Source organism: Acanthaster planci, linkage group LG01 (genome assembly GCF_054643075.1).
Source record: "Acanthaster planci isolate LZ-2023a linkage group LG01, COTS_SCS, whole genome shotgun sequence".
NCBI classification, from domain to species: Eukaryota; Metazoa; Echinodermata; class Asteroidea; order Valvatida; family Acanthasteridae; genus Acanthaster; species Acanthaster planci.
In genome coordinates, this window is record NC_141777.1 from 20,531,456 (window position 1) to 20,547,915 (window position 16,460).

The 16,460-nt window shown below is 40.4% G+C and overlaps 2 protein-coding genes across 2 annotated transcripts; one reads left to right on the top strand and one right to left on the bottom strand.

Annotated features, from left to right (window-relative positions):
• Window positions 1–2,768: 2,768 nt before the first annotated feature.
• Window positions 2,769–11,609, top strand: psma3 (proteasome 20S subunit alpha 3). The gene is made up of 9 exons (XM_022241615.2): window positions 2,769–2,931; window positions 4,885–5,091; window positions 6,044–6,076; window positions 6,698–6,766; window positions 7,359–7,432; window positions 8,120–8,189; window positions 9,088–9,215; window positions 9,835–9,967; window positions 10,179–11,609. Exons 1-9 carry the CDS (start codon window positions 2,911–2,913, stop codon window positions 10,221–10,223), a joined length of 780 nt encoding a protein of 259 aa, XP_022097307.1. The 5' UTR covers window positions 2,769–2,910; the 3' UTR covers window positions 10,224–11,609.
• On the bottom strand, window positions 11,545–15,763 carry LOC147800520 (serine palmitoyltransferase small subunit A-like). Its single transcript, XM_087140563.1, has 2 exons — window positions 15,546–15,763; window positions 11,545–14,675 (listed from the first exon to the last, which is right to left on the bottom strand). Exons 1-2 carry the CDS (start codon window positions 15,670–15,672, stop codon window positions 14,509–14,511), a joined length of 294 nt encoding a protein of 97 aa, XP_086996689.1. The 5' UTR covers window positions 15,673–15,763; the 3' UTR covers window positions 11,545–14,508.
• Window positions 15,764–16,460: the final 697 nt, after the last annotated feature.

Genomic DNA, 16,460 nt, shown 5'->3' on the forward strand with positions numbered 1-16,460 from the left:
CCGCCCAAGATATTTGGGTTAAAACACTTAGTGATGGAAATATAAATTCATGCTGTCTTAAAAACGATGAAAAATATCTAACTAAATAAAATTACATCAAGTTCACAAATGCACAAATGCACTATTTAATACAACCTAACAAGACCTATGATTCATGAAATAGAAGATGCATTTCAACTCTGTGCATTGGTATGACCGAATGTGCACATATTCCTCACTTCCTTTAATGTTTACATCTGTCACGATCATAGTGATATTTCTTTTCCTTGCGATCCCAAATTATCTGCTTTTAATTGTCAGTAGTGCAACATTTTGTGAAATGATGAACGAACCTCAGACATAAGTGGATCATCTGTGCATGAAACGAGCCATGCACTGCGTACTCTGTCAGTTGAATGTGAAAAGCGCCCCCTTTAAATCAATGTACAGAATAAACGTGATTCTGCATGTTTTCAATTGTCCTCCACGTAAAAGGGTCCGAAGAAAAAGAAGTCTCGTACAGCACGAGGGCGCTGTTGACTAAAAAATCAGACTTGCGTAAGTCCTTCATAATGACACTCTCGGCGATTTTGAGTGAAATCATAACCGTCCTACAACTGTTTGTTTGTCTCTTTACATGTACATAGGTCCCCCCAAAATCAAATAGATTGTTCAAAACCTCAGAAAAACTAAAATAAAGAGACCCTTATTATTTGTCCTAAAATCAGGCTGCTAGCCTGTTGAAGAGCGCCATAATCTGCATGCAGTATCCAAACCTCAAAGCGAACCTTCTGAGCATCACGTTTAGGCTGAGGACCAGCCAAACTAAACTTGTCGCTTTTTAACGAGTTAACCGGCGATCCCTGCCAAAAAGTGCCTTCTGTTTCGCCATCTCACTGCGCCACAGGTCGATTGCGGTTCTCATCCCCTGAGATGTGTTTTTGTTTTTACATGGTTATATAGTTTTAGAAGCCACCATGTGTCGAAATGTGCGCGAATCAAACAATTCGGAAACTTTTAAATTAATGTATTAGTTAACTGTGCGCTATGAGGGAAAATAGTAAGAGGTAGTTTCGATCTTTGCCAGGATAACAGCTGTGTTCTCTCAAAAGTCACCTCAAACGCTGCAAATTGATTGGGGATCGCTGGCTTGGGAGCCTACGGAGAGATTTCTTCATGAAAAGAATGTGAATAAATTATACAGAGTAAATATTTTTAACTGTCTGCGATCGATACTGTCTGCGACCGCAGGTCACTTGACGTTATTTGGATTCTACGTTGAGAGTAAATTGAGAAGAAACGAATGAGCCGAAAATCTTTCTCAAACTTTTGCAAAAGTGCGCGACATGCAATTTGCACTGAACGCGCTGCCATCCACAGGTCCGCCGCGCCCACTGCTGGCCCACGCTCTTTAAAATACGCGAAAGGCTGGTGGTCTGTGCGTTTATGCGTCTGCCAGGGTTGAGGAAAAACTCCAAACATTACTGTTGCTTTGTCTATTTGGCTTCTTCTATGAAAGACACAACCCCACAAGCCACTAAGGCCATGATGATTCGGTCAAGCCACTAGCAGAGTTCAAAACATGCACCACATGCAATTTCTCAGTCGACTTCGCTTCTTCCTAGGCAAGGTATCAGCCAGGCGCGCCTCATACTGCTCAGTGAATGTCAACCTGTAACGTTTGGCGGCACAAGCACAATTTGTGCCTGCGCCAGCAACATCATTACAAACTCTGAACATTTCCAGAAATGACGAAAAGTGCATAGGGCCTGTGTGTATTTCTCCTACTCAATTCACCACCACGGAAACTCAAAAGCAAGTGAGTCGTCACCGGGACAGAACCGAAAATAATCGAGTATTATGTGACGTTTGAGATAATTAGAAGTGATTTACCGGCGAGGGCGCTTTCCATTAATTAAAACCACACTCAAACGCAGGTTACACTTAATCAAATACACGCGATATAAAACTGTGCAAAATCGGACCGCCTGTTGACTCTCATGAAGAGGTTGGCCTCTGGTTTTCACTGGTAATTCAAGATTATGGCCAGAAGGTCACTTTTCGTTTCAATTTTATGGGGGTTAGCCACGAACTTTCGGATTCGCCTTTTCAAGGAAGATACTCCCAAAATAGCAGTAAAACTGCGCTCATTTCTGAACAGTAGCCGCCCGCCTCTATCTAAAATAGGCCTGCAATTTGGGGCTTTTTGTGAAAGAAACACCCCGAACTGGAAACTATCAGTCCCAAATTCGGGATTTATAGAAATATTTCTATGATCCATCCTGGTTTTGGTCTGTCTTGTTGTAAAAATCCCGATGGATCGCAAAATAATATCCATGAGCTCGCGCGCAGAAATACAACGATTTGGTGGAATGCACCCCGCAGTGCTCACATAATACTGTGATATGAAAAAATCAAGCCGTTCCTCATCACGGTTGCTGATGGATGTTTACGTTTGCAGTACCCCTAGAGCGTATTTGTTCGGACGGTGTGAGGAAAAAAAATTGACTTCTTTTGACTAAAACACGACATGATTTTAAGGAGTGCAAAATTACTATACCTATAAATATATTACCTAGTGGAACAATTTAACAACAATTATGTTGTATTATCGAAGCATGGATAGCTAGGCCTAGTTGTTATCAAATCATTATGCGAAGTGAAGTCTGTAAACTTAACAATACGTAAAAACGAGCATCCCACTCGCTAAACTTGTTGTGCAAGTCTAATTTCGATCACAGAATGCATACTGCCCTCGTGCGGCATTAGTCCGTCTTTTGTTCGGATCCTTCGACTTGAGTGAGGCGATTCGACCTGTGCATGCTATGTTAGTATGCGACTGTTTTCGAGAGCTTCAACCTCCATCAGTTCGACATCACTTAGGAAAAAAATATTCTCTTTATAAATGATTTTTAAGCTGTTGTGAAAGTCATGAGTTCTATTGGCACTGGGGTAAGTAAGGAAGGAATAGTGATGAGAAGACTGCATTTTTGAAGAGATTGTTGCTCCCATTTTACTAGTTAGCAAACATGTTAATGCTGGCTGCCAATTTTTGACTAAGTTGCAGGCCTATATTGTATGGAAGCATGTACCAGAGTGGTAAGTTAGTTTAGGTACTTTATGTCGTCTGCTTGGGGTTTTTGTCTTAATACCGGGCCTGGGCGGCAAGTATAGCATATATCACTGTGTATGGAAACTTCAGTCATGACCACCCTCGTTAATGCGTTACTGAGCTGTCTTGGAAACATTAATTAAATTTTCCATTAAAATGATATGGGAGCACAGAAAAGCAATTTTACTATATGCGCCGCCGAGTAGGAACAGGTCAATTCATACCTTAGACAACTCGTCTCAACATAAGTCGTGCCGTGTCGCACCTTTGATAACTTGTGCCTCAAGTAAAGACAACTCATACCTTCACGTACGAGACAACTTGTACCTTCACCTGAGCACAGAAATCAGAGCTTGCTCAGAGCCAAAAACTCCAAGAGTGGAAGACATTATTATAGCCTCCAACATGTTCTGCAGATGGTGCGCTGTGTGTATGCTGCATAGGCGTCGCGACCTCAACAGTTGAGCTGACCCAAGTGAAGTTGGTAAATGGTCAAGTTGTACGGCATCCGTTACGTAAACTAACGGCACAAATGTCCGTGGCAGGCACTAGATGCAGAAAATCATGCTGGTGATCTCTCCAGGAGATTTATTAAGATGTTTCCTTGATATGTTTGTCAGATACATGTATGATCCTTAAACATGCTGAAAAAGAAGAGCAAAAAAGGCACAACTGAATTGCTAATATGAAGGTACAAGTGGTCTTAACTCGACGTACGAGTTGTCCAAAGTATGAGTTGACTTGAAAGCACCCAAGCAACTTGGACCCTAGAAGACTGTTTCCGATTTGAAGGGGAAATTTCTCTTTTCTTCCCGAATGTGAGTAGCCTAAACATCATCATTTGGAATCTCAGATTCTCATTTGATCCTAAGCCAGGCTCCTTTGACAGTTTAAGGTCCATTGTGGAGGTGAATTCGGAGGATTTTGATTCGGGTACAAGTTATCTTGAGTGAAATGAAATTAATGGAAGCAAAAGCCTATGGAACTTACTTGGACTCTACTATCGCCCGACCACGTCCAAATGTTAAAAAAGGCAATCTGGAGAGTCCAAGTTACTCGGACTAGCCTAGGGTCAACTTTCAGGCTCTGTATATGATAAATTTCGAGACATTTGTTCAAGAATGTTACTTTAATGTTCGTGAACACCCCCTTCCATTTTATGGTATATTCCTTGTGCAAGTGGTCGAGAAGAATCTCCTTCCATGGACTTGGTGCATGCGAAGCGAGTTCTGCCTGACACGGGCATTCAGGTGCCGGCATGCTTTACACAGCGGGCATTATCAAATCGCAGTGGGCATTATCAAATGTTAACCCTCCTTTGGTTTTACAGCACAAATGTGCACAAATGCCCACAGTCACTGGTGAGCATGTATTTTCTATATGGAACTCAAACATGCACAGGTTCAGTGTGTATACAGTAGATTGTCGGCACAAAATGACCCAGGGTCTTTTGTGCAGTCCTCTTCACTGCATTTGGTTTACTACACAATTATGCACATGAAACAGTGAAGCACAGTTGTTGGGCAGCACAAAAGTGCAATCTGATATTCCTATGAGGGACTGTTGGTGCAGTGCACAACACAACACAGCAGTGCTTCTTTGAGGTGTTTACCAAATGACCCAAAGAGTGACTTCAGCATAGGAGGGTTAAAAGTATTTATGAATTCACAACAAGAAGGTCTGCTGACATTACCACTGTGAAATCGTGCAATGCCAAGACAGTGAAGATTTCAACTTGTGCCATTATAATTGTTTAACTTTCACTTTATTTTCCCACCTGTCATTGACCGTAGTATGACCTGTCGGCGTCACAGTTCTCCCCCGATGGAAGGGTATTTCAGGTGGAGTATGCCATTAAAGCGGTCGAGAATAGCGGGACGGTGATCGGTCTGCGCTGCAAGGACGGCGTGGTCTTTGGAGTGGAGAAACTGGTCACGTCCAAGCTGTATGAGACAGGATCCAACAAGAGAATATTCAACGCTGACAGACACGTTGGTGTGGTGCGTACAGAAAATGCTGATTATTGTAGACTGATGAATGTACATGTTAATACAAATTAATTGAAATGAAAGCAGGAATGCGTGCAGACACAACAGCTCAGGGCAAGTTCGATCAAGGACCACAGTTGACCATAGTTCGACTAACTCTGATCAAATGCACGCTAGTTGACCATAGTTGGACTAGTCTAGTCAACTATTCGCGACCTAGTTGACCATAGTTGGACTAGTTTAGTCAACTATTCACGACCAGGCTGCTGAGGTTGGTCGCGTCGATGGTTGCCATAAACCATTTTTAATAGCAGTGTAGAGAGGACCAGATATAAGAAAAATGACGACCAAGACGAGAATCATTTTTCAATTTATATGTGCAGAGAATTGTTTTGTAGCATTCCCTTCAACTGTTGGTGGATTAGGGAAGCCTTCAAGCAAATTAACCCTAACCGCCAAGCATATTCGTTGGTTTACACTACACAGTACTACAAAACACTAAGTAATAGTCTGAGCCTGAAGGACCTAGCGCTACAGATTACTACTTTTGGCTAGGTTACTTCCATTGTTACTTGAACAGAGAACAATAAAGCCATGCATTCATAGTGCCACAGCACTGTGCGGTACATTGTCTTATCTATTGTATCTTATGGCTTCAGAGAACAATGCGGTCATGTCCTCTTACAAGCGGCAGCACTGATTACTACATTTTACTATAAGTAGTAATTTGTAGTATTATGTAAGGTTAGGGTTAAAAGTGCTTACTAAAGTAGTTTGGGTTAATACCTCAGCTTGTCTTGGAATTCAATTTATTACTTAAAAACCTGAGCTTGAACTTCAGATGTGTGAATAGTTACAGCAAAATGTAATCATAAACCTTGTAGTTGCCCACATGTGAATGGAATGCCACATAGAAGTCAAAGTGACTTTTTCTCCTTTTTATATGGTATCCATGTCTTTTCAGGCAGTAGCAGGACTCCTTGCAGATGCAAGACAGGTAAGAAAATCTGCCTGTGATTTCTCTCTGCTGTGGAAACTGGGCTTATTACAAATAATGAGTGGTTTAAATTTATTGAGGAGAGGAATTTCATGAGGTGACAGACCGAGTGTTCTGTTTGAGGCAATGCAGAGGAACGGAAGATTCAATCTGTCATTGTGAAAGATACATTAAATGTTTTATACAATGCCTGGACAAATCCTGTTCGCATTGCTCTTACTTTCTCAGTCAGGCATACAAGTGTGACATGTAGTTTTCATGTTCTGAGCCACAACTGAAATTTTGCATGTTTGTGCAAAGACCTGAAACTGTGCCCTTCCTACTCGGGGATAGTGCAACATTCTTTGACTTTGTGAAGAGCTGTGAGCGTGCCTGATAAGTGTGCGCATAGTTTTGTTGTATAATAAGGTATAGACTGAATAAGGCAATGACATGTGCACCACAACCCACCAGTTAGTTGATGGAAATTTATTGTATAGTATACAAATAATGAAAGCTCATAAGTGCAATGGTAAAATGTGTTCCATAAGACGGCAAATGGAATGTTCTAATCTACACGGCTTGTGGAATGGAACATTTCAAATAATGTGATATGTGTGTCTTTGCCTTTATCCCCTACAGCTTGTTGAGACAGCTCGGGATGAGGCATCAGAATACAGAGCATCATATGGTGGGCCCATCCCACTCAAGGTAAGGCAGAGGGTATTCATCTGTGTTATGTGGGAGAACAATGAGCTATTGCCATTCACAAAGTTGGGAGTAGAGTTGTTCGGTTGGTTCTGTCCTCTGCCATGAGGATTTTTCTCCCGGTTCCCTGGTTATCATCCCTCCACAGAATCAACACGTACAATCTTTGGCTGTGCTCCATGGGTAGACACGGGTCATTTTATGGCTGCCAAATGTGTCTTTATTTCCCTTCAGCTTGACCATGTTGTAGTGTAATGTCTCTATTGTACATTATTTCAACATAATTCTATGAATTGCCCCCTTTAAAAAAAAAAAATACATGTAGAATATAATTTGTTGAATTCCTTTCTGTGTTTGGCGTGAGCTCTTAGAGGAGTGATTCTCTGTCTCTTTTTCTGCATTTGTCTCTTGTCTGGCTTCAAAATTGTTTCTAAAACAACACAGGTTAAATGGGAAGGGGGGATTCTTTCTCTGTCCAATGTGCCTTGTTTTTATTAGCTGTTAACTGTTTCTGCCAAGGTACCTTTCATCAACGAGTTCCTTCGTTTTTCTGGCATAAAGTAATCACAGATGTTGTGTTCTCACTTCATTTCAGTATTTAGCCGAGAGGGTGGCAATGTATGCACACGCTTACACATTATACAGTGCAGTGCGGCCGTTTGGTTGCAGGTAAGGAGAAAATTTAATTGAGTTACCAAACTGACTTCCATGTAAACACAGACTTCAGCGGAAACTGCTTATGCTCTTGCGTAGTCTAATTTACTGTATGTATTTTATGCGGTGGTAGTGAGGTGCTGTGACCTGGTCTGTGTCAAATTCAAGATCGGGGTCATTCTACATGTTGTGGGTTGGAGTTCAACCAGGGGTACTCTGTTGTAGTGTGTCTTTGGAGAAGACAGTTTGCCTGCCCTTATCCCCGGGGGGAATGGGCAGTTTTGAGGGCAGAGATTGGCTACTTGGCAAAAAAGCTGCAGTGTGTTGTGTTCTGTACCTCCCAGAGAACTAAGATGGTCGTAGAAATGTTTCCCAGACCCAACTAACAAGGTTAATAATGATGGTGTATATGTAGGCCCATGAATGCCAGTCTTGTCAGTAGGTCTACATGCACATTTCCCAAGGCAGTTTTGCACAAAGTGTTAAGGTTTACAAATCAAATCATCAAAACGTGGATCTTCTGCTGATCGAATCAGAGCACTTGCTCTTGGAAACAATGAAGTTCACAATCATTTGTTGAACCCGCAAGCATTCTGTGCTTGACTTAGAAAGGGAGGTTTCCTTGACTTCTTTTATGTGGTTACGAACTGTTGCGATTTTATTTGCTGATGTCAATTTGATGGTTTGTTTGGTTCTTTGCAGTATACTCTTGGGATCATACCAAGAAAAAACCCCTCAATTGTACATGATTGATCCATCTGGTGTTACCTGGGTGAGAGAAATATCTTGTGTTTGATTACCAACTGTTTTTGTTTGAATTTATTTGAATTTTTACTATCTCTGTTAGCCCTCTGTTAATTTTTCTGTTAACCATAAGTTCCCTCATATCTGTCAGAGTATACAGGACTAATTTTCACCCCAAAACGTGTACATTCTAGTTTATGTCACTGTCTCTCTTTGCTACTGTAATGGAGGGGGGGTACTCTTGAGGATTCCAACCCTCATGATGCACCAATTCCCTTTCCACCACTCCCATTCAATTCTGCCAGGAATTTGTGCCCATTCTTTGGAAAATTAACAGCATGCTGTGAGCTTTTGTGCACATTTGCTTTGCCTTGACTTAGCCCTGTGGAATGATTAGAGAATCCTCTGTGATTCCCATGTGGACTCTACACAACTTCAGTCATCGTTACTTTTTAAAAAAACTTTTCCTTAAAATCCAGGTCACATATTCCTCAGTTGCAACTTTAATCAGTGGAAACAATTTTAACCCTTAATCGATTTGATTTCTTATGTTCTTGTTAATTGTGGTGCTACTTCATGTAATAGTGCTCTATAAATCCTTATAATGTTACCTATTATGTTGAACCTTCCTGTTTTGAATGTTCACTGTTTGGACTGAAATGAAAATTGTCAAACCCTACCTTTATATTAGGTAATTGGGTATTTTTGTAGCAGAAAAAGGGTGGCATCAAGATTGAAGGTTCATGCAGACTGGACCAAAAAGATTTGACCAAATTACGAAACTGAAGGTTAAAGCCGAGAACAGACAAAACCACAATTTCAAAAACTCCCTTTCCATTGCAGGGGCTGTTTTTGGCCAGCCTCAGGACGGTGAGAGGTGAAAAGCGATGGAGTGTCAATTGATATACATTGTGCTTTACCCCCAGGGCTACCACGGCTGTGCCATAGGCAAAGCCAAGCAGGCAGCCAAGACCGAGATAGAGAAACTTCTGACAACAGACAGACATGTCAAGGACATGTCCTGCAGGGAGGCAGTCAAAGAGGTCTCAAAGATGTACGTATTGAGCCAGAGACTTTTTCTCATCTTCCCCGTGCTGATCATCCCAGGGATGACAATTAAAAAAAACCTCCCCCCCCAAAAAAAAAAAATGGCCAAGCAAACAACAAAATCTTGAAGGATTTAAATGAACATGCTAAACCAGAATGCAACAGAACCGAATTATTTCAAAGAATGAGCATTGCATCCGTTCACATAAGTCGAAGTAGAATTTTAAAGTTTCAATTTTGTACCGTCAGTCTGTTTTAGTCTTTCGAATGTAATTCCGTTTCTGAACTATGTGTAATTTGGCAGTATACATGTATTTTAATCGTGGCTCTCTAAAAATCCTGTCTGACCACTGAACATAACTTCAATATACTGTAATTGTTTCCAGAAAGAGATTGCAGTATTTTTTTTACAATTTTATCCAATATAGTTTAATCTTTAAAACCAGTTTTACCTTTTGAATATTAACTAAGACTCATATTCACTGCAAATGATAAACCACACTGAATACTTGTCATGTTTTCATCCTTTTTCGTTCACTTTATGTGCAGAATTCAGTTCGAATTTTATTGAAGAATAGGCTACGTTCACTAATGTGGGATGGGTCTCTTGAATTTTCCCTGTGTAGCATCCACATTGTACATGACGAAATCAAAGACAAGAGCTTCGAGTTGGAGCTGAGCTGGGTCGGTGAGATGACCAACGGTCGACACGAGCTGGTCCCAGAAGATGTGGCACAGGAAGCATTCAAATTTGGAAAAGTAAAATTGCCAGACACTAGACTTGTGAACCCCTGTTCTAAACTATCCAATTCATGGCAAAGGCCAAAAGATCACTGTTACATATATTAGTGCAGCCTTTAGTGCATGTTCTTTGGGGTACAAGTGTATATAAAATAAGCATTCCTACTCATTGGAGCTGCTTCCTTATGAAAAGTCAGACTGAAATATCATTTTTATTTCCTTTTTACAGGATGCATTAGAGGAGTCGTCCAGCTCTGAGGATGAGGACATTTAGAAGATGACCTTCAATTTCACAGTATCGTCCATTTCCACGATAGTGCGTAGCTCCGTCGCTCTCGGTTTACTCTGATCTTTTCTTGCAAAACCACAAGCTTTGAACAATGCTATTTTGCATTTGTTTTTCCACATACAGTACCCGTATGTGACAAAAAGAAAATCTTAGGGTCTTTTTAATGAAGAAATGACACTTGACAGTTATGGAGCTCTTACCTCATAACCCAAGAATCTAGTTCATCCTTTCATTCAGATTTGACTGTAAGGAAGAGTGAACCTACATCATGTACAAGTACCCTTCAGAATCCAGAATTCCCATGAAACAAGTTTGGTTAGATTAGTTTATGGATAAAGTGTAGCACACTTGTTGAATTTTGGCCCCAAGTTTTGTATGTTGGCGCAGTTCATTATTTTTGAGAAGGCCCTTTTTTTATACTTGAGATGAAACTGAAGGCAAAGACCAGTTTTGAAGTGTGCCCGTCGAATTGGCCCTTCCTCACTTAAGGGTCTTTTCTTTTGTGTAGTTTCCATATAGACACAACATGCTTACGCCCAGTGGTATATTCTTGAATGTTGGCGCCATTGACTCTTCCCATTTCAATTTTCCCAATAAAACACAGTGTACTGTGTCAACATTTTAAAAACAAATACATCTAATTACAACACAGTGTCGATTAGAGTGGATTTCTTTCATGTTGTGGCAAGTCAGCATTGTGTAACAGCTTTTATATGTCCTAAAAATTAGAATAGGAGGTATTGATTGGTCATGACCCAGAAACTCTCCACTTCTTAATACAGATTTTTGAAACTTAACTATAAGAGAATTAAGCAGAATTAAGTGTACAGTGTACATGTACTTTAACCTCCATAGGATCCTGTTGCCAGGAAGATTCTTTTGGTAAGGAAGTTACGCTGACTGACCAACTTTTTGGTGTCACCATAAGTTTCAGGATGCCCCAAAGCGTGAACTAAAAAAAAAAAAAAAAGTTGGTCTCCACAACAGCAGAAAAGTATGCATGTCTTAACTTGAACATGTACTCGTAGCATCGCTGCATTTTCTGCACTTTTGGAAGCCGAATTTGACCCCTCCCCCGGGCAAGGTTTCTGTTGAGTCCCTGAATGAGAGGAAGTTATTTTGACAGTGGAATTTTTAGTTGCAGAAGTGTGAACGCCTTCCGTAGCATGAGGATGCCACATATTTCAGGTGCATGTATAACTTGCACAAATATGGAATTTAATATGTAATGGGTGAGCAGCACTGGGCTCCAAGATTTTCAGGCAGTTGGGAAAACATACAAAAACAATAAACTTGCTAAGTCTGCTTTTTTCAAACAGATTACAGTGTTTTCTTTATTAAAGAAAATGTGTACAATTCAGTATGAACGTAGAGTTGAAGTCATTGTTAAAGTCTGTTTTGTCCATAAGTTCCATGTACATGTAGATTATATTACACTGATTTGTTGGGTGGAAGAAATTTAGAATTATACCAGACATGTATTTCAGAACTAACTACCTATGATCTAAAAAAACAACAACACTTAACACGTGTATGGATTAAGGTATATGTACATGTACATATGCACAGTTAAGCCACACTCTTGATGCACTTTCCTGGAAATTTTCAAAATCACCCAGTGTGTGAAAACAACAGCACATTCTGAATTTGATTTAATAGGACACAAAATCCCTCATTGGATGTAATGACAGGACTTTACATATACCTCATTTAATGCTTCGAAATCCTTACAAAACCAGGATTTTGAAGGATCTGGGATGGTTGGGATTAAAAATGCCTCACTGGATTTAGAAAATAAACATTCTAAATATGCATATTACATGAACTGGTACATCTACATTCTTTAATGGTCACAACATTATGTAGCCTACATTCTATTGCCTCACATCAGACACACACAGGAACATGTAACTGCAAATGTGACTAGATATTGACAACAGATATTTTGCTAGTGCATTAAGAAGGTAACTGGGACTGTAGCATCAACACTTCTATCAATGTAAAAAAACAGAATCGTAACCTCACCACAGTTTACTACCCCATCTACCATATAAACATTTACTCTGCAAGATACATGTAACTACACATTCAAACCTCATTATTGATTAACACATATAATTACTATTGTTACAGTACATTTGAACAGTCAAATGCATAAAATAGTGCATGGTACTCGGCCATGATCATCACTAAAGTTTGGAATCAAGTGATTCTGTTTTCCCTCAAAAATTAAATATACCATTTGGGGCAAAAAAAAAGATCCTAACTTTGCGAGTCATCTCCATGGCAACCATGCTCCAATTCCAGCAGGAGTGATTGACAGTACAGTGTGCGATGAAATGTTCATCTCGTAGACACCATTTTTTTTACTCCATCAGTGACGTCTTTCATGAATTTTCCTCTAGGCAAATATCTGCTCTTCATATAACATACATGCAGCACCGCACAAACACTATGCGCATGAATGCCTCATAAATAAACTTGGCCTAAACCATACTTACATGTACAATGTATATGTGAAACAATTCCGATCACAATCAGGCACTTCCAATAAGAAACAAAATCAATACCAATTGATTATCTACGTGCAAAAGTAAAACCATTTGACACGCCCAAGTAACCTTGTGGCAAGTTCGATCAAGGACCAGCAGTTAACTTGTGGTTTGTTTGTGATGTACCCGGCGCATGTGCAGTATACAGTAAAGTTGTGAGTGCAAACGGCTCTAGTCAACTGTTGTCAGGTCATTTACATGTAAGCCTACGGGGAAAAAAGTGGCCATTTGAAGGGGCAAAATAAGAAAAGTGAAAATGATACTTTACAAGCAAACTAATGTTTTTCCATGATTTTTTTTCATATGACTGGTCCTTTCGGTACTAAGCTATCCAAAACTTCTATGGCAACCAATGACAAGACCAACCATAATAGGCCAGTCACAATTAGTCAGACTAGTCCAACCACAGATGACTAGTGTGTGATTGATCAGAGTTAGTCAAACTATGGTTTACCATAGACCTTTACCATGGGGCAGTCATCTTGTTTTTCTACTATTCAAAGCAATGTAACCAAACTAAGGCTACATCCGAATCTCTTGTCTAGAGCTAGGTCTAAGTCTTCACTCCATTGGAAATGCGTGGAGATGCATAGACAATAGACCTAGCCGTACCTCTGGAAGCCCGTTTCGGACACGGCCTGAGGCTGGAAGGGAAAAATAGTCTGTTTCCTTTAACCAATATGTGAACTTGTGTTACTATTCTCAAAGTGGCCATAGGGAACAAGACAAACATGGCAGCATCATGATAAAGGTCTATATGGTCCTTGATTGAACTTGTCCACACCTGTCCATACATGTACATACATGTATATGCAACACATAAACATAGCCTGTGTACCTCTTCCGCTGCAACTGAAAAAGAAAACACTTAGGCTTAATTTCTTGGCGATAGAATCTACAATTCTAAGTGGCAGTCTTTACTGAAATAAAGTTAGGCACCTTTTTCAAACCTCCCTCACACTCAGTAAATTGGTGAAAAGTGCGATCAGTGTTAATTTCAAGAACTGACGTGCATCATATTTGCGTACTTAATGAGTTATTTCGGTTTCACTTCACACTTGAATCTTAATAAATTATTCAGCTTTTACAAACTCAAGTATGTAGGCACTGGGGCAGAAATACAGAGAAAAATGCTACGAAAGGGATGACATTAATTTACTCTAAGCAATTGTAAGGTTATGAAAACATTTAATGTGAAAACTAGTTAACAGTCGAAAAGAAGACAGGTTTCACTGTTTTCACAGAAACTGCAAGGAGTGTGTACACAGTACTTTTGTACATGAATCAATATTGGTAATTCAAAATTACATGACTCCATGTAGTGCACACACAAAGGCTAGAGAGTGTCAGTTGTGTTGGTGGCAACTTGTACAAAAATGGAGAGGCATGGAATCTTCTAAACAGTTACTGCGTTTCACAATTATGGAGGCAAATTTTACACAAATGAACACCTCTCCCTACTGAAGACACAAATTGTCCTTTCTGAGTGACAGGAGAGAGGAAAATAGTAAAGAAAGATGACAGAGATGAAGTAAATGTAGTTACGACAGTTGTCTCGTCGGCCTATTCTGTGGTTCAAAAGCCATTTTGTGATGAAAGCAATGCTACTGTACATCTCCGTGCTGAATATGGTGGAGACTACTCAGATCCTTATCTTTTTTTCCAACTCGCTATCGACTGCATTCCCCAACTCATGGTGTCCGGTTTGGCTATCGCCGTTAGGTCGCTGCAGCCTGTCCCATCTCTGCGGCTTGTTGCATAGACGGGGCATCCTCTGACGGGCTGAACAAGTATCTGAGGTAGGTGACAATCATCATGATGTGTGAAGGGAGGTACAGATAGGTGGTGTAGGCCGCCGTGCACAGAATGATCAGCACTGTTGTATCTGAGGGGGGAACTGGTCAAGGGCATTCAAAGTAAAAATCTAGAAAATACCTTTTTTTTTCTAGATCTCTCCCCTTCAACCTAAAGACTTATGCAGTAGTTATTTTAGCATTTACACAGATGTGACTGTTTGAAAAAATGCTGAATCAACAGTAATGTCACAGTTAGATGAATCAAAATCCAGGGTCTGTACAAACTTCCAAAGGTGTCATTTATGAAAGACTGTTTTCAATACATATTTCCTGTTTTGTGTATGTGCATGGACTGTGTAGCGAGGGAAGAAAATAAAACGGAAAATGGTAGATTGTGTCTAGTTAAGAAGTAGTCTCTGTTCAAGTCGATGTTTGAAATCCATAATTATACTGAAGGCAGGAGGTCCACATGTTAAAATGTTTCTCATGTTCTGCAAACCTTGTTTTACACCCTGAAATCAATATTTATGGATTTTTATCTAGTTAAAAGCAGTCTTTGTTCAAGTACATATAAAATACAGTTTGCAACATATAAACATCAGTTTCTCGTTTAACCCTAACCCCCCCCAAGGGTTGCTGGCCCTAACCTTCCCCATTCACACTAAGTTAAACACCCATATGGGACTTTGCGCACAGGGGCTGTTGGACTTTGTTTTTCCGAGGTATGCCAAACCCAATGCAAAAGCCAGCTGTTATGGGCCTACCCGACCTATCCCCACAGAAATGGAGATGGGGCGTAGTGGTTAGGGGCGAAATGGTTAGGGGCGGCGTGGAAATGGGGCGAAGTGACTGTAGCCCTAAACCTTTCTGAGTTTTCCCACTAGCAATTAGCATGACTTATGATGACCTACGCCTACATGGCCTTTCTTTACGTCATGTACATAAATGAAAAAGGATACTGTATATTCTAGCTTCCCAATCCTCCATCATATAGGTAGCAGACACGATCTGATATTGTAGCCATGCTATCCTAAAAAACCTAACAATCCGCTGCCACAAAGTCAAGGGTTTCTTGGATTCAGCCATTTTTCTGGTTCACTAAACCCTGCTGTTGAGTGTCGTTGGTTGTTTCGACGACAAAACACACAAACACACACACACCCAATTAGCAATACAAATCGCTTTGCCATCTGGACGCAATTCCGGGTTAAAAGTACATTGGAGACGTCTGGGAACCGATCTAAAAAAAAAACCAAGACATCTTACAGGGCGCCCTCTGTTGTAAGGGGTTATGCGAAGAATTTTACTCGGGTGCATTTTTCGTGCAATTTTTAGCTCACCATCAGTGCCAGCAAATGATTTTGTTATGCCGAAACAAAAGCGCCTGGCCCAATAGTTGGGACAGCCCCAACTAGAGCGCTATAGTTGGGCCGGCCAAACTATAGCACAGAGGTCCAGTGTGCACATGCCAAAGTCATATTGTTTACAATGTCATGTAATAGATGAAATGCCATTTTTTAATTGTGTCACGTGTGGGAGGCAATAAACTTTTAGAAGGCTGAGAAATTTTCTATAGAAATTGGTCAGCCATAGTTTAGCCAGCCCAAGTGCAGCACTATTAGAACAGATGCTATAGTTGGGTCGTAACAATTTGACAGCTTTTTGTGTTGAAGTGTATCGAAAAGTACATTTTAAAAAACTGCCCATGCTTTTCTAGCCAACTGACGTGACTGGGGGCTCCACTGTTGAACGTCATTAAGTGTAGACTATTCAGTTTACAGTATAGGGAGTTTCTGTTCAGTTTGCAAACCAAACATTTGCATGTCGAGATCATGTTAAGAGAAAGAAGTGCTCTTTGGCTTATTGCCCTCAAC